At 40.9% G+C, this 27773-nt stretch overlaps 1 protein-coding gene across 15 annotated transcripts in view; it reads left to right on the forward strand.

The window, feature by feature from the left end:
- Positions 1 to 27773, forward strand: part of afdna (afadin, adherens junction formation factor a) — a 121759-nt gene that overhangs the window by 22739 nt on the left and 71247 nt on the right. For 12 of the 15 annotated variants that reach the window (XM_076874087.1, XM_076874088.1, XM_076874081.1 and 9 more), the window contains exons 2-8: positions 18429 to 18624; positions 18752 to 18864; positions 20128 to 20285; positions 20468 to 20622; positions 22399 to 22556; positions 26705 to 26789; positions 26995 to 27135. In XM_076874087.1, the coding sequence (XP_076730202.1) occupies positions 18429 to 18624; positions 18752 to 18864; positions 20128 to 20285; positions 20468 to 20622; positions 22399 to 22556; positions 26705 to 26789; positions 26995 to 27135 (1006 nt within the window). The remainder of the gene's footprint in view (positions 1 to 18428; positions 18625 to 18751; positions 18865 to 20127; positions 20286 to 20467; positions 20623 to 22398; positions 22557 to 26704; positions 26790 to 26994; positions 27136 to 27773) is intronic. The other 3 variants (XM_076874076.1, XM_076874090.1, XM_076874089.1) reach the window with 1 other exon arrangement.

A 27773-nucleotide genomic window follows, 5' to 3' on the forward strand; every position in this document is an offset into this window, starting at 1 on the left:
TGGGGACTTCCCTACACCCTGCTCCACCCGGTCATATTTGTTGATCTTAGCTGTCCACCCTGCTTCATAAGATTGGCTTTGACAGTTATAAACAGAGAGCAGGACAGTGGTATTGTGTGACTTGGCCTCACACAGGTGAAGTAAGCCCAGATTGTGTTTGTGTGTACCTGGAAGTTCAGGGTTAGGGTGGATTCTGGGAGAAGAATGTATTTATCTCTAACTTCCTTTCTCCCAGATGTTTTTATGTGTGGCCTGAGAGCGTGTTTGTATGAGTGTGTAGACGGGGAGAGGCCTCTGTTCCTGGTCAGTTGTTTGTCTAAGGAGGCAGTGCCTGCTGTGACTGCACAGAGGCAGAGATTGCCACATAACACTGTCGGTACCAGCCACTTTATACAAGCAGAGGAAAATATGTGGAGCTTTTCTGCTTGGAGTGTCCTCCGGCCGTTAATCCTGCACATGTGGAAACGAAGCTCAGGCGAGCGGTGTCTCCTCTTTGGACTGTATTTTTGGTGAAGGCCAGATGATGTCATGTGCTAATTTGGATACTTGTGGCATCAGTTGCACTAGTTTCAGGATATCTGCAACTTTCATCAAGACTTTTTTTTTAAATGCCAGCTGGAATAAAATGTAAGGCTTCTGCACAGTAATTTTTGATAATAGTTGGGTTTGAAGTGCCAACAAATTAAAATCAGACACACACACCCTGGATTTGATTTGAAAAGCTTCAGGGTGCATTACAAATTTTACAACTTTTAACTAGATTTCATATGTTATGCTACAACAACCCTAAAACATTGTCTGAAAAACCTATTATTTAAAAAATCTCCTATATATTGCTTTAAATTATCACATAGAATGACAAGCATTTGCTGATAACTTGTAAAATGGCTTGTAAAATATTTTCAGACATTTTGAGCTTGAGATCTTCAGGTTTTAGGAGTTATGGTCTAACAAAACAAGATATTTGAAGTTTTCTCTGATGCTTGATCAAAAGATTATTGTTTTGATTTGATTGTCATCTTTCAAATTGTCAGCTGATATGCAACATAGCAAATTCCCAGTTCAGTTAGATTAGCATTAAATATCAAACTCTTGCAGGCTCCCTGGTACAAAGTCTGTGTTGACTTATTTTTCCTGTCTAGAGAACCTTTTGAAAAGCCCTAATAGGTTTTGGCTGGTTAATGTACTCAAGCATAATAGATATTTAATATTCATAAATATCAGAAAATGCAGAGATCTTGTCAAATAAGGTTACACAGACTCTGCGCCTATGCTGTGCGCAGAATACACATGCTTACTTGCATAGTTGCTTCAGAATGGCCCACTATGAGAGAGAAATTCACTGTAGTCGTATTGAGCCCTAACAGACAGCTGACAGTTACAGCTGCCTGTATCAGTAGACTTGCCAGTCAAAGCTGTTGCACCTCAACTTTGAGCCCTAAAAAAATCCACTGGGGAGAATTATTAAAACAAAAACGAAAAAGCCATAAAATAGGTTTTATAATGTAAGAAATTGTTTACAGAGGGGGAAAAAGAAATCTGGGTGTAAACAAGTTACATAGATATAATTGGGGCCTTTTTAATGTGACTCTATGGGACTGATGAACTTCACAGCTTCAAGTGGCCATTAGAGGAACTGCAGTTTTTTGAGACATCCAAGTTGGCTTCATTTCTCAGTGCTGGGCGTTGCTGCCGGATGGGGGGCAGCTCACAAGTGGATGATGAGGAGGAAGAAAAGAAGTGACCTTTTTACTTTGCCAGACTTGCTCTTTGAAAGGCTTTCCAGAACTAAAATTTAAGCTGCTGTTAGCAGGGAGCTTCCTTTGAATTTACTGAATTACTTCTACTTGGACTGAAAAGCAGCCGTATTTCTGATGACCTTATAAACGTAATAATACTCAGTAGCATATTTTGTCACCCTCTTTTGTTTGTCCACATGACACCTGAGAAGTAGGCACAGCCTACCTACCAGGTCTGCGGGAATACGACACCCCGTCTAGGAGGTTACCCAGGAGGCGTTCAGTAGCTTGTTGGTGTTGGGTTCCTTCGGCAGCCGGCTACTGTTCAGGGAAGTTTGTTTCAGAGGCAGCTCTCACTGGTTTCATATGGAACTGGTATGCTATTGACACTACTCAGAGAAAGGTTATTGAAAAGCAACCTGACCAGAATATCTACAAAAATATTTTAAACGTAATGTACTGGGCTGTTACAGAAATAGATTTTCATCACCTCTGCAGCAGATTTGTATTCTAACCTGTTCTCCTGCTGTGCCAAAAGTAGCCTTAAGGATGAGTTTGGATGAGTAAAATCTTCCAGTTCGTTCTACGAATAGCTGATCGTCAGAAAATGAATCAACAGTTCAAAAGTGTGTGCACATTTACGGCTTTGAGATAGTTAAGCAACTGTCACCTTGAATTTCTTCAATTCTGTGATTACCACTAACATTTTAACAAGTCACATTTACTCATTCGAAAACTAAGAGCATATTAATCGATAAATAAAAATAGCTTTTACTTAAAAAAAAATCTTGACAGCTTACTCTTTACCTTGGAATACATACTCTAGCTCAAGTCCATTTGCTGCCTTCTCCCAGAAGTTTAAGCTGTCTTCAGTCTCCACCTGATGGATGACTTTCTCCTTAAAGTTTTCTCTTTTTTACTTTGAAGTCTGACAACCTGCTGTTTTGAGCTGAAGTTCTGAAAACATCTTCAACCTGACATGACAACCGAGCAGCCCGCTGAAAGCTCTGCTAGACCTTAAGTTGTTTTGTCGATAACAAAGTCTGTATTTCATTTAGGCTTTCCAGCCTGGCTGCAAGTTTGCTTCCTCGCCAAATATGTCTTCATGCTGACTTTCTAAACGAATGTCTGGAATTTGAACACGGTATGCTATCTATCAAGCCATTATAAATCCTAAAACCAAGCCACAGGGAAAGCAATAGCACAAATCCTTGTATGTAGTATGTCCCGTTTTTTGCTAAATTGCAGAGTCACATGAAAACCATTAATACTTAAATGACCTCGAGTTAATTTTTGTTAAATTTTTTTTCACTATGGAGGTAATTGGCTTGGGAGATTCCACCAGTATTAAGCAATTAGGACGACCTCTGTGGTTATTAAAAATCTTAAACCAGATATTACTGGTAACTCAAGGACTATGAACTTTTTTTAGTAAATTGAGTGTTATCTTCCCTGTCAGCACCAAAAACACTCAGTTAGAGCTGGGCGATATATCGAGTTTTTAAAAAATATCGATATATTTTTATACGAGATATAAGATCTGACAATATCGTTTATATCGATATAGTCTATGTTACGTTATAATTATACTTGTGGAGCCGCAAGTTTGCCTCTCTTTCGTCCACTTCCGTCTCTACGCAACGTTACTCGGCCTCGCCTCTCTTTCACTGAACACAACTCCCCCTCCTCCCCCATCGCTTCACCTGCAGGAAGCGACAAGATGGACACGGCAAATCTCCGTTAACGAGTTACTGCGCATCGCCCCAAGCGTGGGGCTGGACGGCGTCAATGTGTTAGCTAGCTAACCACGCTAACGAGCTAACCACGCTAACGCCATGCAGCCCAGAGGTGCTGCACGGACTAAAATCCTTTCATTTTCTCAAAAGTTGACAGCGCGCCTTATGTATGAATTCTGGTTGTGCTTGATGGCCGCGAACCGATTTTATGTGGAACACGGCGCTCAGCAATCTGTCAAAAAATGTTTGAGTACGACTTTGGTAAGCTACGGAGCTGCACCGCTTGATGGATTGTCGGAGCATTACGGCTGAGCCTCGCGGAGTGATACGTACTGTGCTTCAACGTAATATTACCCCACTGTGTATAAGGACCATAAATGGCACCTGTTAAGAGACGTGGTTGCGAAGCGGATTTCAAACTCCAGGCTGTCAGTCACGCAGTAAAACTTGGGAACAGAGCAGCTGTGAAATCTGTCTTTGTTATTATGCTCAGTGTCTTTTAGTTTACATTTTGACTGCACAATTGTGAGCTCTTTGTTTAGCACAAAAACAACATTGTTTTCTTTTATTTATGGAGCATTATTATTTAATGAATGCTCATAATTTAATTTTGAGTAATTTTTCATGTACATCTGTGCTGTATGTTAATAAAAGTGCCTATGTGACATCTGGGACACAGCTTTGACTAAGAACTCTCTTTTTGTTCTTACTTTATGGCTTAAAAAAATATCGAGATATACATCTTATATCGCCATCCAGCTAAAAAATATCGAGATATGAATTTTGGGTCATATCGCCCAGCCCTACACTCAGTTGTATTTAATTAGTTACGTTTAATTAATGCACAATTCAACTTAATACTTGCCTTAGGAGCAACAGTTGAGGCCCCCTGTGGAAGCCACCAATACTTCCTCAGGAGGTCATACTGGCATAGATGAACTCACTTTTATAAATTGAGCAACACTGAATGTGAACTTTTTGTTTGAAAAACTGAGGACACAAAACAATCAAATTAAAGAAATGTGTTGAATGGGGTTGCAGTCAGTTGAGAGAGTGAAATAGCAGTGCTGACTTTTTACCCATGCACCGTCTAAGGTGCGAAGCAGCCACCACCCACTAGTCGGGACTGCAGCTGTAGTCGTAAACAAGCAAGGTAGAAAGAAATATGAAAGCCTTGCCTACCAGTACTCCTATACACTATTATGGTGTAGAAAATGATTGGTTGTCTCAGAGTAAATTGGCAACCACTCACTCAGCTGGATCAGTGTGTAACCACCATCTGCACAGGCCTGCAAGGAGGAAAAAGGGCTGCTGTGTTAGCACTACTGACATTACAGATGTAGTGTGTGTATGTGTTTGTGTGTGAGTGTGATAGGTTATAGATGTTGCAAAACACATTCAGCGTCATCTGAAGAATATGGTTATCAGTTTTCACTGACTCCTAAATGGGTGGGTAAAGTTTAACCTTTTCTATTAGACTGGAAAAACTGTCAAAATTTCTCACAATTTTCCCCACTCCTATTTAATTGACTGTAATAATTGGTCACCAGGAACACATCTAGTTTGCACCTAAAGGACCCAGGCCGACATGAAGTTCCAGCACATACCTCCACACCATGGTTTCTGACCTCTCTTGACATGATCATACACCATTAAAGCTCTCAACCCCCTCAGGTTACTTGGATCAGACTGGTTATTTCCTGGGTTTCTACCAATACTGTTAAAACTAATTTACTTGCTTTCTGTAAAGTCTATCTGTAAAGTTGAGGCTGCGCACTGTGGCAGCTCATGCTTTGTGTGTGTGAAATGTGCAATAAAGTTTTTCTTGTTTGGCCTAATTTCCCCTAATCTTTCCATGATTTTAGATATGGTGGAAAATGGACAAAAATAACTTCCTGTGCTAAAAGATGTGGGCACTTTGGGTGTAATTTTGGCTGGATGAATACATCCTGGATTGGCTGAAATATAGTTCGTGGGATTCTCAGGCAGTCTCTGTTGGTTTATCAGGTTGTTTACCGTTCAGCTCGATCTGCACGGTCAGGCTGTTTTGGTGTGTTGGTCACCCTGATAGTTTGTCGCCACTTCCTCCCTCCTGCTCTGCACCAAAGTCACTCCAAGGCTGTGAGAGTGAGATGTGGGCGGACCTGCATAATTCAGCGCCTCATCCCGAGTGTGTTTGTCAGCGTGTCGTGTGCTCTGTGTGTTTGAACGCTGGATTCTTATGAGTGCTTCTCTATTCTCTGCACGCTGGGACCTTCAGAAATTCCTGTTAAGGTCACACATTCACGTTTGTGTGTGCACATGTATGTGTGTTTGCGTGTAACTTCATAGCCCTGATCACAAGGTACAGTGTTTAACCAGCCCCCCTGTAAAATGCTGCAGACTCTTATTGATCTTTCTTATACATACACAGCGAGCACACAAACACAGCGAAGAGCATGTGTGACCTTTCTGGCTGTTTCTGGAGTCTCTGTTCTACCTCCTCTCCTCTTTCTCTCTCCTCCTTTGTAGTTACTGTGAATGAGAGCAAAAATATCAGTAAATGGAGCAAAAGTGAATGCTTCCTCTCATTATCCAATTAGTTTCTGAGTCTTGCTTTAAATGTTTCCACCAGAGTTTAGAGTGATAGGACAGAAACCCATGTTGTCGTTTTTATAGCACACATGCAGGCCAGCTTTCATTGTGTAGAGGTTTGAGTAATTTATGACGAAAATGGCTCAGTTTTTCCATCTTCTCCCCCCCCGGTTTTTTTTTGTTTTGTTTTTTTTGAAAAAGTCTATTGTGAAAAGTCTTTTATAGCAAATTAAGCTTTGTTCATGCTTTTTGCGCTTTGCCTCAGCAGTTTTTCCAACTGCACACCAACATAATTGCACTGCACTCGTCACGCTGTTGCTTTTAATTTGTTTTGTCATTTTTGTATTTACTAATTTCTGGTGTGTTAAGATGATTTTAATCTTGCATTAAATCACACTAAGATCATGTTTGAATACATATGTCACATCAGTTGGAGGATGATCTTAAAGTTGTGCATCTTAAGGTTATGCCCTTTTTTTACGGCTTCTGTCTGATGAACGGTACAACTGATGCCCGCTCTTTCTTTCTCCTGCTGGTGAGATTAGATGTTGCTGCACAAAAAATAAGCCGACAGGAATCATCACAAAGTCTTGTGTTGGAACTTAAAAAGAAAAAAAAAGTCCAGTTCAAGCTATGGCAGGTAATCCTAGCAGGCCACGCGTCTTATATGGAATATAGAATAGTGCCCATTCCTAAAATATAGACAAGCCAGTTTCCATAGTTCATGTTGGTTCACAAATGGTGTGTTGAGGCAAGTCCAGGTACGCTGTGAGATTTTGGTGACAACCATATATTGTTGTTGCAGTTTAAGTGCCAAGTGTGTCAGCTGTTGGAAGACATTGGATAATAACACAATGCCAAGCAAAACAAACATAGCCTCTGAGAGAAACTTTAAATGAGTGCTGCATCTGAACGGGTAGCAGGCAGACTGTCACAGGACTGTTTGAGGGCGTCTGACCAGGTGATGAACGCCAGACGTATGCTAGTGGATTGGCGTCACTTTAGCAGTATAATACAGGTAGGTAGGCAGATAGACAGTCCAACCTATCAGTCTGCTAAGGCGTGTGGAATTTAACGTGCATAGAAGGCAAGGTTCTGCTCCTAAGTTAGCCAAGCTCAGTGATCTAATGATATAACCTGTTTGTTTGGCATGTTGTGCAAGGTGTCACAGAGTTCAGCAACATTTCCAATATTGTTTGATTACCAGTTTAAAAAGACTTAACTTCGGTAAGAGAAATGTTTTGTTTTTTTTAACCCCCATATTATTTTTTCTTTCTTTTGAATGAATAGTAAACCAGTCACCATGAACAGCCCTTAATTTAGATGTTAAAATGTGTGAAACATAGCTGTTTGCTACAGTAGTTGCCATGTGAGCCTCATCATGTGAGGACTGCTTGACAGAACCAAACATTTTTGCAGGGAATTTCCTTCATTCCAATGATAATTTCAGTGATTAAATAAGTAAAGCTAAGAGCTGTTGGTAGAGAGCTAGAGCCTGATTAGCAAACGTTTTTAGCCATAAAGCCCACCTCACAAGGACATCAGTAACAATGACACTTTGAAGGGCCCAGCTATGTAGACCTTGCTCTAGATAGCTTTGTTGACCAAACTCTTTCTGTCATTTGAGTTAAATGAGTTTAAAAAATTTTTTTTTTTTAGGGAAGAGTGAAAGCCCTGTACATAGCAAATCAAGCACACCTTTTACATTTACAGGAAAGTCAAATGAGAACTTTGCAGTAAAAATTGCAAAAGCAAAGGAAAAATCATTTTTATAATTATCTTGTCAGGTTGTTTTGGTTGTTTTGGCGCTGAGCAGGTCTGATTTGTGGCCAGACATCACTGCACGAGTCCAGAAAATTTATGCCATACCTTCCCACAATGACTGGGTGGGCAGGATGGATGGGGGATGGAGGCTGGGCAGCCCGATACCGAAGCAGAAACTCACCTGAAACAAAGAGGCCTTTCTTCGCAGCCACAGAGGAAATGTGTGCTTTTAGTCATTCATTCAGGACAACAAACCTCAGCTGCACGGCTTTGTTTTTCCTGGTGGTTCAGTTTGTTTTTGCTCTGCAGGAAATTCTACAACAGTACAGTCATTCCAGTTTAATGCTTTCAGCTTTGATTTATTAGTATTTTGAAAATGGAACTTTTTTTAAGCGTCCATCACCTGATTGGTCAGAAAGTTTAATCCCAACAGGGGTCCTTATGGGTCTTGTGTGTTTCTCTCTAAAGTTAGAGGCCAGCAGTAAATCAACAACAGTCCTGCATTACATAATCAAATGGTGGTGCTCTACGTGCCGAATTCCTGCCTTGAAATAAGCCATTTCACTGCTGCTTTTCGATTGGAGGAAGGCATTTGTGTAGACATTGGTAGAGTGTTTCTTGAGACTTGTGATGTCTACATAACTGAGTCAGCATGTGGTTTATGTCTCTTTATACTTTATTCCAAATTTCTTAAATGCTACCCCCCAACACACTTCTAAACTACCCAGTTATATTTGATGTTTGACAAAAATGAATGTTTTTGTTTTGTAGAGAAGTTATTCCAGAATCACTGTACAGTGAATGTTTCCAATAGATTTCCAACCTGCCTAACACAGGCTCTTGTCAGAGTAGCTGTCTAGCTTGCATTGGATTTCCAAAGCAGAAGAATAAATGTTGATTGCTGCAGCTTGTGACTGGGGAGCTGGAGTCCATCTGACTGGGAGGAGAGACTCACTGGAGAACCAGCTGATTGTTTTCAAGGATGTGAAGTAATGGGACACAGGAATGGCTAGCTTGTTATAGATGACTTGAAATAAAAGTAGTTGTAGTAGCAAAGAAGAATAAAAAGCTAACTAAAATAAAAACATTTTGGAAATGTCTTCGGTTCTAATCCTTGCACATTAAGCTTAGGGAGACTTAAATGTTTACGTGGCTACTGATTAGCTGTTTACATTGTAATAACTGCCCCTGACAAATATTTCCCTACATTTTAATAGAGAAAACCAATACTAGCACTGATGCTAAGAAATCTAAATATATACAATAAATACAAATTGCAAAATATACCCAGGCAGCCCACCTAAGTGAGATGCAAGTGTGTGGAAACACTCATATTTACAGCGTAGTTATTCTGAGTTACTCTGTTTCTCTCCACACATGTGGAATAACAAGTGGTGCGTTTCTAGCACTTTTGCTTAATCTTTTGCTCTGCCCTTCAGCTCAGCAGTTAAATGAGGATTTATCTCTTCATGTGACCCACGGCTTTGCTTTTTGGACATCTTGTTCTCCTCCTTTGATGGACCTACAAAACGGCCCATATATACAGCATGTCGCGTTTATCCCTGAAAACAAGTTGTTAAAATGTTCTTAAATTTAAGTGCACCATCAAAACAGGTCCTAAAGATTTATTACTGAGCTTTATTCTTACACTTATCGAGAGCTTGCTTGAGGGTGTGTCCTTAACTTGTATTCAAGTGGGGGAAGAAAAGTAGGAGAGGATGGGATTTCTGATATTACATCTGCAACCGCAAGTATCAGTGAGATATTTGATATCAAGGATAATGCCGTGTAAGCCTCACATCCCATGGCTATTTAAAGGAATGGGAAAGTAATTCTCCTGCTTCAGGGTTTCTCGTCTTCACCTCTCTCCCTCTCCTGATGTCTTTTATTCTTCTTTGGTATGCCGTGAAGTCTTTGAAATGCCCCCGCTCGGATGACTTTCCCCTCCCCACGTCTGCCTTAAAAACCTCGGTCCAGCTGACCTTAGACACTGGCTTAGGGAGGAATCCCCCCATGTTTCTGCAGGTGGGGCTGCAACAATATTGACTCAGGAATTCAGTTCATTTTATTAGGCTCATGTTCGTGTGTGTGTATGACGCACAGCAGCTGGAATCTGTTCTCATTTTTAAACAGCCATCACCCAGAAAGCTCTTCTCCTCCCTGCTTCAAATTCATCGTTTCAGTGCCAAAAACTAAAAAAATCCAAATTTAAGTTTCAGTGTCTCCATGGAAACTAGGGGTTTCACCTTTTTCTGGTTTGCCAGTATTGGTATTTAATTATAAACACGACTGCAGTATGAGAGAGGGTGAAATCACAGTGTTAAGCACTTTTGTTTTTGTTTATTTGTATTTTAGGGTGGGGATCAGAGCTGTGGTTTTGAAGTCCAGCAACATAGCAGCTTAGCTGTAAGCCGTCCAAACCAGGGACACATGCTGCCTAGAATGAGGGTTTTTTTTTTTTTTGTTTTTTTTTTAGGCTGCAAATCTAGTGATAAGTGTGCAGTTTTATCCCAAAAAGTTCCTCAATGCCAAATTCAGAAAGACAATAGAGGGTGAGATCTTATCCTTAGACTCCTTAGAATTTATCTGAGACCTTAAATTGACCATGACCAAGTAATGGGAAACATTTTATTGGCTGTAATTGTTTTCATATTGCAGTTCAATCCCATCCCTGTGAGCATGAGCCTCCCCAAATTGAGATCAGACATAGAGCCAGCTGAAATGACTGCTTACGGGTGCAGCAGATGTATAATAAAGCCAAACTCAGGAAATGGTGCCCTGCTCTTACTGTCTGCAAGACGTTTATATAACAGGTGTGTTCAAGTGCACACCTGCATGTTTCCATTCAGATAAAAAGGGTAACGAATATAAAATGCTGGTGTCCTTGTGTTACATTTGGTGTCAAAAGTGTTTTCTGAGGTGTCCTAGTGTCAAAGATACACGCTCTATAAGAGAGATTGGATGCCAGCTGGGGTTCTTTGTTGCACTTCTCTCTGGATTGGTTTCCACGCCACAGACGTGCAACAAGAGCATTTTAATTAAAACTGCTACAAACAGAAAATTATCCAGACATCAAAATCATACATGACAACATGTATTATTAAAGTCCTTTTAGAAACAAGTTTCATTCCTGGCAGTCATGTTCATAACAACTCCAGGTAGTTATTTTGAGTCTACAAAGGGTTTCCAGCAGTGTATTAGGCTCAGCAGGACACCAGTTTCGTAGTTGACTTACTGCGGTGTTGACTTGCCATACTTAACCTACTGTTCCCATTAACAGTTTTATACCTTTAAGGAAAAGCTTGGAAAAAGGTGGTGCTTGGAAATAAACTTTTCAAAAGTTTCTTAATGGCCTCCTCTGGCATCTAAGTTGATGCTGAGCAACTCGAGTACAGGTTTGAGCTGTGCATGTTGGCCTTAAACTTGGGTTTTGGCTTAATAATTTTTTTGGTTTCTCCTCGAGATTTCAGCTGTGGATATTTTTTTTGGAGTGCTTTATCTTTTTTATGTCAGCACTGTGGCATCACACCTTTTCTAAATGATATTTTGGAATAATGTTAGTTTCAAGAAAACCCAAGCACTTAAACCAATGAGCCATGGATGCTTTGTATTTTTAGCAACAGCATTTATATAGAGTTCTTCCTGTAAATTGTTGGGAATAACGAGTTTGAGATCTCATTTAGATCTCGGTGTTTGCCTGCAGCCAATGGATTCATCAGAGAATTGAAAGATGGGAACCAGGAGTATGGAATCGTTTACCTGCATGGTTGTGAATGGTGTCCATCTTATCCCGAGTACTGTGTGGTATCTCTGTTATCTTTAGACAGCAGCTCTGCTCAGTCTCAGCACAGCAGAGACACATCAGAGCCCAGGAGTGGTTTACGTGGAGGTCTGGTTAGTTTCCTTAGCACTTGATAACCTCCTACCCACCGTCCCCCACAAGTTTATCACACACACACACACACACACACACACACACACACACACACACACACACACACACACACACACACACACACACACACACACTGTAGCTACATTTATTTAGGGCAGATTTAAGAAGGCTCCGGAGGCCGTGCTGCTTTTACTTGGGAGAATAGTGAGAAAGAGATGTGAAAGGATGATAAGAAAGTGAGACATGATGATGTCAGTAGGAATGGATACCCAAACCTGGTGTTAAATGGGTCCTGGTACATAAGTTATCTCTCGCATTTGATCTGACCACCTCTGTTACTGTTTAAGACTTGAATCTACGATGCATGCTTCCCTATTTACTTCTTGGTAGAGTTTTTCCCTGTGTTTGTCAGGGCGGGGCAACTTTGCCTCACCCTGGTCTTTGTGAGGAAGGTGGAGAGAATTGAGTGCTAAAAAGTGTGGTTGCACTTTACTAGAGTCGATGCTGACACTGCTTTTACAAGCAAAAAACCTGATGAAAACACGAGCAGTCTGTTGAAACGTTTGATGAAAGTCCATTACCATTAGGTGGAGAAAGGCAAAGTTTTTGACTGGCTAACTCATAGTTGTTCCATGTTGTGTTATACTAGCAGCCTGAAACCGTGCACACAAATTATATAAATTATTGGTTTTCATATGTATAATGTGAACGTGGGTTAATAATTAAGAGTAACTATATTAGCAAGCGGAGAGTTAGGGATGCATGTATTCAGTCAGGACTGGGCGATAAATAAATGTAATTACAAAAAAGATTTTCTTCCAAAGTTTATGAAAGTAATTGGTGGGGGAAAATAGTCCTTTTAATTTTTATTTTCATTTTGCATTAATTTCTGCTGTTTCTTATCATGCTGGAAAAATTATAAATGGTTTATGACGTTATGGACAACATCACCTGCCCCTCCGGAGCCAAGAGTTTCCACTGCATTCCACATCAATACAGATGATTTTTAGACAAATGATCTTTTTGCTGTTTTGTTGTTGTAGTTTTTTTTTATTTATTTTTTTATTTTTTTTATTTTTTAGCAACCTTCAGGTTAGTGATCTCAGAAACTCTCCTGACACTGACTTGTTTTCTTTTCTTGGATTGTGTACCAGTGACCCTTGTATACAGAAAGTGGAAGTACTGTTTCATAACTTCTGCTGAGGGTGCACACTGAGTTAATGATGAGTATTAGAGAGGCTGTAACATCCTGTACAACATGCTTCCAGTTTACTGTTTGACCTCAGGCAGCACTGGACAAACGTGTGCTCATCAAAAATCTTTTGCAAGGAGGAAGGTTTACAGGATTGTTTTGAACATGTTTTTTTAAAATTTGATTTTATTTCCTACTGTTGTGCCATTAAAATAATGAAATGTTTTAATAAAGTTTTAAATTCCTTCCTGTCACCTTATTTGCCAACAGACCAATATGGTTGGTCTGGACCGTCTTTCTAATAGTCCAGATTGTCCTGTTGTCCCTCTTTGAATACCGTCACTGCAGGGGGTTAACTTGTACTTATCCAAGCAGAATTAGGAATGAAGCATTTAAAAAAAGAGCAAAGCCAAAGAGAAGATTTATGGATTTACTGAGCGGGCATGCTGAGGGTTGGTGTGTCCAAAGAGGGTGCAAGAGCGAGGGTGAGTGGCGTTAAATCAGGGAGCAGCCAAAAGAAGTAGTTATCAGACATCAGCTTCTTGCTTTAGGTCTGCAGTTCTAATGTGACTGTTTCTGAATATTACTTTAGGGTTATGAACATATTTTTGGTTTTATTCAAAGTGCTTACATACTGATATTCAAAGTTACAAAATTACTTGGCTAATACCCTGTGAAAATGTTGTTTCTTTTAAAAGGGTGAAGTATTTGCTGTATCATTTATTTATTTTTAGTCTTGTACGGTAATGACACTACATTTGGCTTAAAGTTTAATCCACTGCTCCCACACATGAGACACGCACCAGGTGGGAGCTCTTAAAAAAAGAAAAAAAGCCGCAGTGTGAAGTAAACTCACTTACACATGCAAACAAAGACGTGACCTTCGAACTCTTCCCTTAGAGACCTTTGAACCTGAGCTGTTAGTCAGTTGGATTTGAAAATCCAGGTTATCTCTCACGCAGTATGGTTTCCCTCCACTGTCACTGTTAGTTGCACGCTCTCACACAGTTGAGCATGTGAGAGATTGTTTAGTAGAGAAATACTACAGCTTGCTGTGACTAAATTACTTTCAGTTTTCACTTCTAATAACGACATTGTGATTTTATCCAATACTAACACAAGGGGAGGAGGATTTACTGCCACAGATACTTAAATAACAAAGTGATGACAAAAACATTTTTAGAGATTTTATAGAGATGAGCCTCCTTACATATTCTAAATATGTGTCAGTGTTTTTCACAACATATTAGGAATATTGCACATATGCAAACAAAGGGTTTGTTTGGGTTTTGTAGCAAGATGGTAATAAAGGAGGGAAAAAGTAGATATAGTCCAGGTGAGGTGTTGATGCCTATCAATGACCCTGTCCAGCTCTCATATAACGACAGTTATTCTTGAGTCTTTGTTGGACACAAACTTTCTCATGCCACCCTGGAGGAGCCAGACTACCCGTGCAACCTGAATGCTATCAGTAATGACAAGGACACTACCAAAAATCAAAACTAGAAACAACTAAAGTCTGACATAGCTCATCTGCTATTTGTGTGAGAATTGAAGGGGCTTAATGAATTGAAAATGTAACGGCTATCTATGGTATTGGCCTGCATTACACTCACTCTGTGTACGCGAGCATTCCCTGATGCTTGACACAGTGAAGAAAGGGAACTACACAGATGCACAAACTTCTGTAGTGCCACATATGGTCTAACATGCAGTAATTACATGGCATTAGTTAATTTGTGTACATAGAGCATATGTCGACCCAGCATATATAAACACGCTGACAGAACTAGTGGAACATCAAAGACTCCCCTAAACCTCAGCCGATTCCTCTCTGCCATCACTCGACTGGAAATGTGGGACTGCGTGCGTTTGACAGGCGGAGCGCAGCAGCTCTTATCCGGGCTGTTGTTTGTTGGTATACTGCTGCATTAGCATTTCTACTCAAACCATGTGCTGTCTGTGAAACATGGAAGAAAACAGAAAAAGCTGTTGGGGATTATTGGAGTGAAAGCTGCAGAAGCATAAACGGAGCCATTTGTTCCTGTTCTGCTCTTTTATTTGATATGTTTGAATTTTTTTTGCCTAAATTTTATTTGTTTATTCTAATATTTCCTGTAATCTGGTTTGATCCAAGACAATTGTCAACTGTGGAGGACAATAAAGTAACAGTAGTCCTGTGTCTAGGTATTGTCTCCTTTGCCTGCCCTTCTTTCCTTTTCTGTCCAAAAATAATATCAAAGATAATTTTTCCTCCATAAAATCACTAGATCATTATTTGAAACATTCCTCAGCCTCAAAGTCAGGGTCGCCAGGTTGTAGTAGCTGAAAAGATAAAAATAATTGCACATTTTATTATTTTAGCAAAGTAAGTGCTTGAAATGGGTCACAAAATTAAGTTTAGAGTTGATCTTAAAGAAGACTTGCCTACACACCGGATTAACGCTGCACTCATGTCAGGTCTATGAAGCTGGGAACTGATATTCACACAGCCACTGCGTGCCTTTTTGTTGCACGAGACAGGATGGCATTGAAAAAAAATATGGAAGAACATGCTGAACTGTTTTCACTTTAGTCCAGTTTTAGCTTTCCTGCAGAACAAGTGTGTTGGCATGGAGGTATATGAGTATTGACTATATACAGATTATCACCCAGCACTCAAACTGGAGACGGAGCTTTTAGCCTTACTAGTTGTTTTACTGTGTACACTGTTGGTTTTTAAACTATTAAAGTAAAGGGATTGTGAAAGCTGAGTGTGATTTACAAATTATTTAAATGTGTAGTTGTGTGCAGTTTGTAGATCAAAGCATTGATGGTTGGGGGGAGTAAGGTGCATAAACTTAATTGTAAACTGTTTGCAGCTGTGCCATTGTGCGAGTGCTGCTAGCCCAAATTCGCAGCCATGGCGCTACTGGATCGGGCTTGCGAGCAGTCCTTATTGCAAGTATTCAGGATGTTGGAGCGAAGGACAACATGAGGGCGCCTGCTCACTTGTTGCCCTGTATTTAAAATGTTCGACAGCTTGATTTCAAGAGTTTAATCAATGACTTTTTAATCAATTGACATAAAGAAATGCTTCTGACTTAGTAAGATGTTTTTTGTGTTATACACTGCAGGTATATAAACAAACAAAAAAAATTATAACTATAAGACTAAATATGAATTTATTGTAATTCATGGTTTAGTTATTATGCGACCAAACATTGTATTTTGGAGGGACACATGAATTGTGTGCTCTATGTGCAGTAATATGTCCATGGTGCAAATTGAGCTGATGTTAGATGCTGCTGCTTTAGTCTCTTATGATTGGTTAGTTAATTAAATCCCCTCCCCCTTGGAAACTTGTGGAAATGAGTGGACGCAATGTCAGTACTGGTCCACAACTTTAAGATTATGACTTTCAGGAGTTTAGGGCTGGATTATTTAGGGGTGTAGATGGCTGAGATGAGACTTTGCAGGAATGCACCATCATCTGGAGGTGCACTGAACTTGAACTACACGTGGCTGCCCTTAACAGTTCCCAGTGGCCCCAGAAGGTGTCTGCCGTTGTACTGACCAGTGTGTTAATTATCCACCGCTCGCTCTAAGCTGGGCCTTGTTTGAACCTCAGTGTCTCCACGGTAACTGTAACCAACAGTTACGCAAGCTTGACAACGGCAGCCCTCGATGACCCACATTCCAGCAGTAAATCACAACGCGTGCACATTCCCGACTCCACCCTTGCCTATCGAAACTGTTCTCAGTGTTTCCACTCGACGGGGAAGGGGAGGCGGCGAGTTAGAACGAGGCGGGGAACGCTTTCACTTCTGTCGGCCTCTTTTTTTTTTTTTTTTTTTTTCTATTTTCCTGTTTTTTCTATATGGAACAAAGTCCACAAACTGTGCAGAATTAGTGTAGTTGAATCTTTTGTTGGAAGTCTTTCTGCACACACTCCTCAGCCTCAGATTAAATGGTTGAATTTGTTTGTTTGCATCCCCTATTAGAAGCTGGCATGCGAGTTGTTTTGTTGGCATGCTGACAGAAAAGATATCTGCGGTCTAGGAGATCCACAGTGAAGACACAACATCTTTCCTGCCATAATAAAATGTAACAATTTCTTATGAAGTAAACCTTAAAGACACTCTCTCAGTGCTTACTCTGTACACTGAGAATATATATAACTGTCACTTCCTGACCAATGGGTTCTCTGAAAATGACATCACTATTCATGAAACGTTACTTGGACCATGGTGCTCGAGTAGTATCTGCATTTTGTTCCACAGGTTCATCCACTTGTCCTGGCATTCACCTTAAAGTGGCAACATTTAATGCTGCACTTAAGAAGGCGTGCATCCCCCCCCCATGATGCCAGAAACCAATCAGCGTCTGTGAGAAACTATATATGGCTTTATGTGTTCATAGCTGCCTTCATCTTACTTGAATATCTTTCCACAAGTTTGTCTCTCGCTTTCAATTTGTTTTTGTCCCCTAGAGTGAGATACAATCACCTACTTTTTCAGAGTAATAGCAGCTACTAGCTATGCAATGTTGGCAAGCTCCTGAATACCTTAGATCTTTCTCTGGTGGCGGTTATGATGAAATATGAGGCAGATTTACTGCTGAGCCATAACATATGCATGTGTGTGCACAGGCTGCGAGCTACAGTTGCTGCGTCAGCACAGCGTTGCGTACATACATCAGGTTTTACACATTCTTGTTCTGTAGTACACTCTGTAGCAGATGAAGGAAATGTCTAAATGTAGGCAGTGGATTTGTACACATGTAGAGAAAATAGCCCTGGGTAGCTGTGTAACACAGGCTGTGTGTGTTCTGCAGAGGTTTCCTTAGACCTGCACAGTGTGCTGAGATAAAGTAGATAAGTAAGTTGGAACACATTAAATCAGTGTGCAGATCAGGAAGGCTATTGGAAATAACATTTGATACCAATTATATACAAATGACTTTAAGTACATATTTAAGATTTAATCGGTGTTGAACTGCTTGAAAGGGACCTATTACGCTCACTTATGACCTCAAATATACTTCACACGTATACGTAAAGTTTATCCGAAATGACACGCCTCATGGTTGTGATGTCTTCAGTATTTAATGTGATATTTGGACGGCAAACATTCATCTTGTCTATTTAATAACCGATGTCACTGAAGTAAGTTGTTGTGCTCAAAACTTGATGCATGTGGGCTGACAGTCCATATCGGTGAATAACTGATCAGCCTTCTTTTCCTGTCGTCGCACAACCTGCTGACACACTCGGCTCTCTGGATCTCAGCCAGCCTTGCATTTTTGCTCTCCCGCCACAGTCGAGGCTGCTGAACAGCCACCTTAAGAGCGCCATCCTGCATTAATAATACGTCTGAGCTACTGTTTATGCCCTATTTTCTTTCAGTCTTCAATGTTAATATCCAAGCATTTGTTTATGCTCTGCTTGTAAACGCAATTGTGTTGAATGTAAATGTTTGGTGTATTTTTGTAATTTGCGGCTTGTATAAACAGAATTAGTGACTCTCTTCCTGTGTTTTTTCTAAAAGGACCTGGAGTTCCATGGCGTGATGAGGTTCTACTTCCAGGACCGGGTCGCCGGTAACTTTGCTACCAAGTGCATCAGGGTCTCCAGCACAGCGACAACGCAGGATGTCATTGAAACGTTAGCAGAGAAGTTCAGACCAGACATGAGGATGCTGTCCTCACCAAAATACTCCTTGTACGAGGTCCATGTCAGTGGCGGTGAGTCCCACAGATTTCTGATGCAAGGAAAAGCGCGACAGACTTTACAGAATCCAATTAATTGTAAAAATGGAGAGTAGGAAATGGATGGCTCTCAGGTAAACTGGTCTTTCTGTGTCTGTGTTAGAAGAGCGTCAGCTGGACCTGGACGAGAAGCCTCTTGTTGTGCAGCTGAACTGGAACAAAGACGACAGAGAAGGACGCTTTGTCCTGAAGAATGAGAACGACATCCTGCCCAAGGTCAGCTGCTCTGACTGTTCGGTCCAAGTGTTCACTGTTAATCATTAGGCTTACTAGCGAGATGAATTATTCTTCCATTCATCCGTAGCCTGTCAAGGAAAAACGAATCATTTTAAATCACTTTGTTCAGCTCTTCAAGATCACAAAGATACAAATGCGCATTGGAAAGGCACCAGCTGCCACTAGAATATAATCAGACTGTATATAAAAGATGGATGCTGCTTGGTTAATGAAGGGCTTTCAAGGAAGCCATCCAGGTATTTTGAGACCAGATGTGACGAGTGAGTGTCTGATTTGGCTTTAAAAACTGAAACGTGTGCTCACTGGCTAAGGACTTGTACTCAGCTTCATTTTCCAATAGGGAAGCTACTTCTATATGTGATACTGCCTTTAAATGGAACATAGTGTTTCCTACACATAGACTTTACTTCATTGAGCTGCTCTGGTATATTTAGCAACCCTCCTTAATCTTTTTCAAGTTTTAAATTTTTTGAATTTTCTTGGTATTTTTCATTTGCTCTCATGTTTTGTACCAGCTGGCTTCCTGCCAGGTTCCACTTATGGTCCTTAATATCTTTCAGCTGTTCCTTCAGGTTGTCTCTTCAAACTGTGATCTTTTCTATAGTTTTTATATCTTTATCCCACTAACCCTAACCAATTTTAATGATAATAAATGATGTATTTTTAATTTGTAATGTAATAAAAAATTAGAAAACGATGAAGCGTAAAAATCTGTGAAGTGTACAACTCAATTTTCGGCGACTCAATGTGCATAAAATTTCGCTCTACCAGCAACCTCAACCAGCCTCCCAAACGTTTTTGTGATTTAAAAGTGGAATGTATTATTGTTTACACGTACACTAATCAGTACTATTTGTGATAAGAGGTGGTGAGTATTTCACTGTAGGGAGTTACAGGACCACTCTGATCAGAACCTGGAGCAGGTGGAGGTGTAGTTTATGTCTTCCTGCTCACTGACGATGCAGAGCAAGACAGCAACTACCTGTCTTAATTTAACAGCCTGTGGGGAGCACTGCAGCGTGCCTATTTGACCTTGTAAGAGGTGCTCAGGTTTTAGTGGGTTTTAAAAGTTCCTTTGGGCCCTGAGTCAAATTTGGACATTTTGGCGTACTCGAATGTCACAAAGATGCCGAAGATTTTCTTCTTTTCCTTGCTCACTTTGCTCATGTGCCACTTATTCACCCACAAAAGAGCGCATCTATAGCAGTTTTATCACTCAGCCTCACTCTCTTGTTTTTCTAGAAGAGTCAGAGTAACGGGCCTGAGAAGGAGAAGGACGGCGTGATACAGAACTTCAAGAGGACTCTGTCCAAGAAGGAGAAGAAAAAGGAAAAGAAGAGGGAGAAGGAATTCGCCCGAATCCCTGATGGAGACGATCAGACACTGAGTCGCGAGGACGGGTAACGCACTCATTCATCTTACATCCTGACAGTCCTCAGAGATTCTTTTTCTTAATGCAAGGAAAAGCCCAGAAAATGACAGAATAGTGATTTAAACTTTTGACCTTTCAGTTCCTTCATCTGACTCCTTTTTTTTTTCTTCCCTGCGTTTCTTTTTCTGTCCCATTTATTCTTTGGTTTAGAGAAAATCTGGCAGCAGAGGTTTATAAAGACATGCCGGAGACCAGCTTTACCAGGACGATCTCCAACCCAGAGGTGGTGATGAAGAGAAGACGCCAGCAGAAACTGGAGAAACGCATGCAGGAGTTCATGAGCAGCGATGGGAGGCCAGACTCAGGTACTTCTTAGAATTTGCAAATATCTTGTTTATGAGTTTATTCAGACCCTTTTCTCCTAATCCCAACATGAGCTCGGATTACCAACTGTGCCTAGTCTCCTAGGTGTATTAGTTCAGGGGTGGGTAGAGGAAAAAAACAATAGGTATATAACAAACACATTCCTTCCCAATTAGATAGCCTGCACCTCATTTATGTTAAAATTAAAAAGCATATAGTGCCATTAGATCCAAAATGTAGACTAATTGAACACTGCTAAAGTGTTTTGTTTCACTTTTTTAATGATGAGACAAGAGACGGAGCTCAGAGGGCAGTACGGTATGTTTAATGATCCCATGTGTATTTAAGTTTTTGCTCACTGGAAATAAACTGAAGTCAGAACACATTGGCTCACGTGGGCAGTTTGCAGGTGGTATTACTTTAAAATAATGAGACCGTCAACATCAAAGGCTAATCTGATATATTGTTACAGTCATGTGGAAAAGAGAGCACAGGACTCTAGAGTCCACAGTCACAGCTTCCATAGGACTTAAGAGGGCAAGTAGCAGCCAAGTGCTGCTAATCAAATCGACAAATTCACTGATGATCAACAAGTATGAGCACCTCTGGTTTGGACTGTTCAGGTGTGTATTGCCACCAAATTCAATCCAGTGTCAGAGTAACTGCAAAAACCCCAGAATCTTAAATGTTAAAATTCATGATGGTATTTGTTGGAGTAAACAGTAAATTGACCTAAATATGAAAATCAGCTGTGAATACTGACTTTTTATGTCACAAACCGAAATGGCACAGCCAGAGAGGGACCCGGATTGGCTCTAAAACAAGTCTGAATGTCCTTGTATGGCTTAAAGGAAACCTGACGTGAACTCTGGAGATAATCTGCAGCGTGACCTGAACGTCGCAGTTCACTGTCGCTCCTTATCTGGTGTGGAAGGGCATGAGAAAGCAAGTTAAATTCTGTGAAAGCAGGTGTGCACATCTATTGGAGTGGTGTTTATATAACATGCGGATTAGCGGCCCACTTTTTGTTGTTAGTAAATTGTTTTCACTGCTCATCGCTAATTACTCACGCCCACATCAGCTGCTTCCCAGAAGTGCCATATGCCGTTGGAGCGTCTCACGCTGACATGTTTACGCACACAGACATACGTCGCGGACGTGCCGAATGAATGAAACAAACATGCTGACTGGTTCAGCGTGTGACTCAGGCATTACCTAATCACTCTGCCAGACAGACAGATGGACGAGTGAACCGGCTTTAAAAACGGCTCAAACCACCGTCCGCATGCACATGCAGCCGGTGAGGCAGGACGGCCGGTGGTTAGACGGTGACGTTCTCCCGGCAGAAAGCACTATTTAAAAAAACAAACAAAACACCCTTATTTTATGTAATGAAAATCCTGTTTGCTCTGCTGAAGCCTTCTTTTGTGGCATTTACAAAGGTGATCATTTTCAGTTGACACGTCCCCGTTACATGGCTACATGTTCCACCAGATGAAAGTTGTTATAAGCATTACGTTATTGCTTTTCCCCAAACTCATCTAAAAGTGTACGCGAGAAAGTTTAACGTCCAGGTCAAGCAAGAAATGATAGACCGAGAACCGATGGTGACAGAAGTTTGTAAAGTGGGAGTCTGCTAGCACCATTACATTGGCTATATTAAATGCAGTCAAAAATGAAACTAAAGGTGAAAAACACCCAAGTTCACTGAAGTAAAACTAGAACTAGGTGTGAAACAGTATTTAGTGAAACAGAACTAACACACTCCGTCTCTGCAGGAGGCACTTTGAGGATATACGCTGACAGTCTGAAGCCCAATATCCCGTATAAAACCATCCTCCTCTCCACGAGAGACACAGCTGACTTTGCTGTGGTGGAGGCTCTGGAGAAGTATGGACTAGAGAAGGAGAACCCCAAAGAGTACTGCATTGCTCGGGTAAGTTTTCTTAAAAATCTGTAAACCCATCTTGTCACCTTCTCACGCTCCCAGTAAACACATTCATCAACACCATAAAATCTGCTTTGTTCTCGCTAAAATTAAAATCGAGTTAAATTAGGTTTAGTTCCTCCAGCTGCAGCAAATTCCATCAAACCCACGTTAACAGTAACAGAGTTTGAGCTTTTGTCACAGTTTAATATGTGATTTTATTTTTGAGGACACTGCGTGATGTTCACAGCTCATATTTGATCTTCATGGTTAGAGGTGTAATGTTTCCAAAATCATGTTTCCGTTTTGCCAGACTAGCATACTTTAACAACTCCACATGGGACTCATCGTGAGATGGGACATTTGTATCGCCATTTCTGTTGTCGTCTGAGAATTGTTACACCGTTAATCCTGCTTCTCTGCACTATACAACCTTGACGCTCCGAGTTCAGTAATAAACACCTTTATCATCCTCCTGAGAGGCTGTGGAAAGTTAAGTTCACTGTCATTGCCACAAGGGTCACCACTGCTGTCAGTAAACATTGTAACAGCTTCCAATACGAGGAGCATGCTATATATCCCACCTTTAAGGCACATTTTAAACACATTTTCTCTTTTTTTGGTTCCTGTTTAAATGAAGATGACTAAAAGTTGGAAAAGAAAAATCCATGCCCACTTCACAGGAATGGCAGATTGAAAAGGAAAGCTTAAGGAATGCAGCTCAGTTACTTTCAGACTGAGTGCCACAGTAGCAGCAGATGCTCTATAATATCTGTGTGTGTGTGTGTGTGTGTGTGTGTGTGTGTGTGTGTGTGTGTGTGTGTGTGTTAGACTGTGACGGTGAACTTGGCTCACAGCCTGTCTCCTATCTGTCCTCTCAGCTTTTGCCAGTCGTATAAAACAACTGCCAATACACTGGAAGATCCTCCAGACACACACACACACACACACACACACACACACACACACACACACACACACGGTTACTTTTAAAGGTACCTTTTCACTTTACAGTGTTGTTACTATCATGAAGTGATCTGTTACATTACAGGGCTATCTACTTAGAAAAGTAACTCATCAGCGTGCTTTGCTTTACCAAAACTGCACAGCCCTCATATGGTTACATTGTACAGAGGCTGTGTGATCTCATACAGAGTTGACATTGATAGCACATCGTAACCAGTAACAAGCTCACTAGTTTCCCTTTTCAGCTGAGCTAACTTGTTAGCTGTTGTGTGTTTGGAGCTTTTCCTTTGACTAGTGTTACTGCTGCGAGGTCTGGCCTGTTGAAAAGGTGTGTCCAGCACAGTTCAGCTAAACTCCCTGCACAGATCTCCAGTACTTCCTCAGTGACAGCTTGTTGTGTAAAAATTGCCTTAAGTAATTAACACATTTTTGACAGGACAGTGTGCAAAATGGAGTGATGTGTTTAGAGGCTGAGGCAGACTGACTCATCCTTGGGTCTGCATCGTTAAGTGTTGTTCGAGCACAGGCCAGTGTGGGAGTTTGGGACAGTCACTGACTGTGCCTAGTGCGAGTTCACCCTAAAGTGCAGGGTTCAGGAGGTCAGCAACAATGAGAAATGCCAGAAACTGGTAAACACTATCCACCCACTCGTCCTTTTTTTTTTTCCTTATCTGCATCATGGGAGCATTAATCTAAACACAGCTATCAAAAACTAACAACCACCACTGCCTCCAGCTCTTCTGGAGAGTTGAAAACTAGCTGTTGCGTCGTGTCTGTGTAGGTTCTCAGTCGTACAGGTCATGATAGTCTAAGGCGCTGAAAAAGAAGGCGACTGGATTAAGTTTTTTTTGTTTTGTTTTTAATCTTTCATCCTGTGAAACAATCAAGAAACCTCTTGGATTAGAGGTGAAACATCTTCAAAAAACTTGAAGTCCAGTCACCTTCTTTTCAAGCTGTTTTGCATCCTGTGACTTCTCTGGAGACGTTGTCTTGTCAGATGTAGTTAAATGACCTCATCTTTGAGGCTTAAAGGAGCCTGAACCACATTACATCAGTCATTCTGTGTGTAAGGCGGGACTGAGATTACACAATATTGTTGTTTGTTGTAATGGTTAATGTGTCAGGTTAGAAGATTATAGAGTTGGAGACATGATGAGCTCCTCATTGCTCCCCTATTGGCTTTTTAAATTTAAGTGATATCATCAGGATGGAAATGCTGGCTAGGGATTTCCAGTAAAAAAAACACAGTGGTGACGTTTATGATCCTGGTGATCTTCTTATTCATTGATTTTCACATTTCCTCCATCAGCTCATATTAGTCAAGGTCACTGAAGTTGAGGAAAACTCTTTTTTCCCCCTTTAACCTTTGTGCAATTATCAACCTACAAGGCTTTTGTAGGTTTAAATTGAACTTTTTGGAGGCGAGGACATGTGTAACCTGTAACCACCACCACAGTTAGTCTGTCTTTTTCACAAAGTTATTTAGTAAATTCATTTGGGTTTTGTTGGTCTGGAATTTTATGCTCGACGAGTAGAAGGATGAACTGTTGGAACACATTTGTTCCATGTTGCAATCAGCTGATAGTGTAGTAGGGCTGGGCGATATGACCCAAAATTCATATCTCGATATTTTTTAGCTGGATGGCGATATAAGATGTATATCTCGATATTTTTTTTTAAAGCCATAAGTTAAGAACAAAAAGAGTTCTTAGTCACACTGTGTCCCAGATGTCACACGGGCACTTTTATTTACATACAGCGTAGATGTACATGAAGAAATTACTTAAAAATAAATTATCAGCATTTATTAAATAATCATGGTCCATAAATAAAAGAAAACAATGTTGTTTTTGTGCATAACAAAAAGCTCACAATTGTGCTGTCAAAATGTAAACTAATAGACGCTGAGCATAATAACAAAGACAGATTTCACTGCTCACCACGTCTCTGAACAGGTGCCATTTGTGGTCCTTATACACACACAGTACGGTAATATTATGTTGAAGCAGAGTACGTATCACTCCGCAAAGCTCCTCGGTAGCCGTAATCCTCCGACAATCCATCAAGCGGTGCAGCTCCGTAGCTTAGCAAAGTCATATTAAAACATTTTTTGACAGATTGCTGAGCGCTGTGTACCACATAAAATCGGTTCGCGGTCAGTAAGCACAACCAGAATTCATACATAAGGCGCACTGTCGAGTTTTGAGAAAATGAAAGGATTTTAGGCCGTGCAGCTCCTCCGGGCTGCATGTCGTTAGCTCGTTAGCGTGGTTAGCTCGCTAACACGTTGACGCCGTCCAGCCCCACGCACGGGACGATCCGCGGTAACTCGCTAACGGAGATTTTCCGCTTTCATCTTGTCATTGCCTGCAGGTGAAGCTATGGGGGAGGCGAGGCCGAGTAACGTTTCGTAGAGACAAAAGTGGACGAAAGAGAGGCAAACCTGCGGCTCCACAAGTATAATTATAACGTAACATAGACTATATCGATATAAACGATATTGTCACATCTTATATCGCGTATGAAAATATATCGATATTTTTAAAAAACTGGATATATCGCCCAGCCCTATTGTGTAGTCTGAATCCAGACAGCATTCAGTGGAATGATCTTTTTCTTCTGGTACAACCCATAGCCACAGGTTATGGTAAGAGCATAGCCCTGCCAGTTAATTAAACCCTATGCCCCTTAGCTCACCAGAACTTAGCAGTACTGCAGATGCTGTAGAAGCCCACTTGTCGCTCTCCCACTTTCCATTGTTCCCCCACTTGTGAACATCATCCTAAGGTACTTGAGATGCTCCACTTGAGACAGTAGCGCTTCCTCAAAACAACCCATCTCTTACTGAATACCAGGGCCTCAGACTTGAGGGTCTAATTCATCCGCTAATGCATCTGCTCACCACTGAGCTGCAAACTGAACCAGTACAAGCTGCAGGTCAGCACGCATTTTTAGACGGTGTGATGTGGAAAAACAGGATTAGTGGCTGACGTCTTTTCTTTATATTGTGTCTTGGAAAACTAGTTAATGGGGATTATGGACCATGTGGACATGGGAAAACAACCAATTTCTAAACTGCAACATCTGGAGATGTTATAACATGTTGTTTAATAAGTCCAATAATAAGCACAGCTGCATGAAATGTGAATAAACTTTGAATTGATTTGGTGTTTGTCTCCTTTTATTTGCAGCAAGATGATAAGTCGGGCAAGGAGGTGATTCTGGACGATAATGAGTGTCCACTGCAGATCTTCAGGGACTGGCCTGCTGATAGAGGTAAAAGACACACTCAGGCACTTGTCCCCTCGCTTCTTGGTCACTATTGCCCCCTGCTGCTGGTTTACTGAAATTACAGATTTTTTTTTTTTAAATGTTTATTTTAAATGTAATTTTTCTTTGACCATTGATCTTCTTACTGTATATTAACCTGTGGAATCTCTACTGCGTACAGGTAGTAAAATTTAGTCTTCCTCATTTTCAGGGGCATTAGTGTTCCAGTTGAAGAAGAGACCTCCGGACTACCAGGGGAGGAAGGGAAGGAAAGTGGATGACAAGGGCCTCAGAGGGAAGGACAGCTCGCTGCCTCCTGAGAAACTGCCTTATCTAGTGGAGTTGAGCCCAGGTAGGACCACAACACTATCATATGCGACCCTTCATCTTTGCTGTCAGTGTCGGTAGGCATTACAAGTGACAGCACCAGCGGAAGCAGCTTTTTTTTTTATTTTTATTTTTTTATTTGTTGTTGTAATGGCAAACAGTGACCAACAGGTTGCAGTGTAGCTGCATTAAAAAACACTCAGGTTTGGTCAAAGGTGAGTCTGTCTTCGTGTTCCCTGCCGAGGTGAATGAAGCACATTATAATGCGGCTACATTATTGCTCCCACATCTTCTCACCACTTTCAGCTGTGTTGTGGTTTCTGTTCCTGCCACTGCAGCATTTTGTCAGTGTGTAAAAACCACTGCGGGCGGTTAACGATCACTGAAAGCTGCAGAGAGCTCTTAAAAATAGCTGGAGATGTTGGCGCGTGCTACAGCTGCTTGACTTTCTTTTATCCCCCCATCAGAAAGAGCTGTAGCTTTTAATATGAATTAAAGTTTCCAAAACACACGAGTGCACTGTGAGAAGTCCCAGAATAAAAAAGACTTGGACTTTAGATCTTCTCCTTTATGCTTGTTGCACTGAGGTTATACCTGCCTGAAGGGTTTCTAACATAAGATAATTCTTTATTGGGGAAACATCTGGCAGTTCTTGAGGTTAAA

The sequence above is a fragment of the Maylandia zebra genome, linkage group LG15 (assembly GCF_041146795.1).
Source record: "Maylandia zebra isolate NMK-2024a linkage group LG15, Mzebra_GT3a, whole genome shotgun sequence".
Lineage (NCBI taxonomy): Eukaryota > Metazoa > Chordata > Actinopteri > Cichliformes > Cichlidae > Maylandia > Maylandia zebra.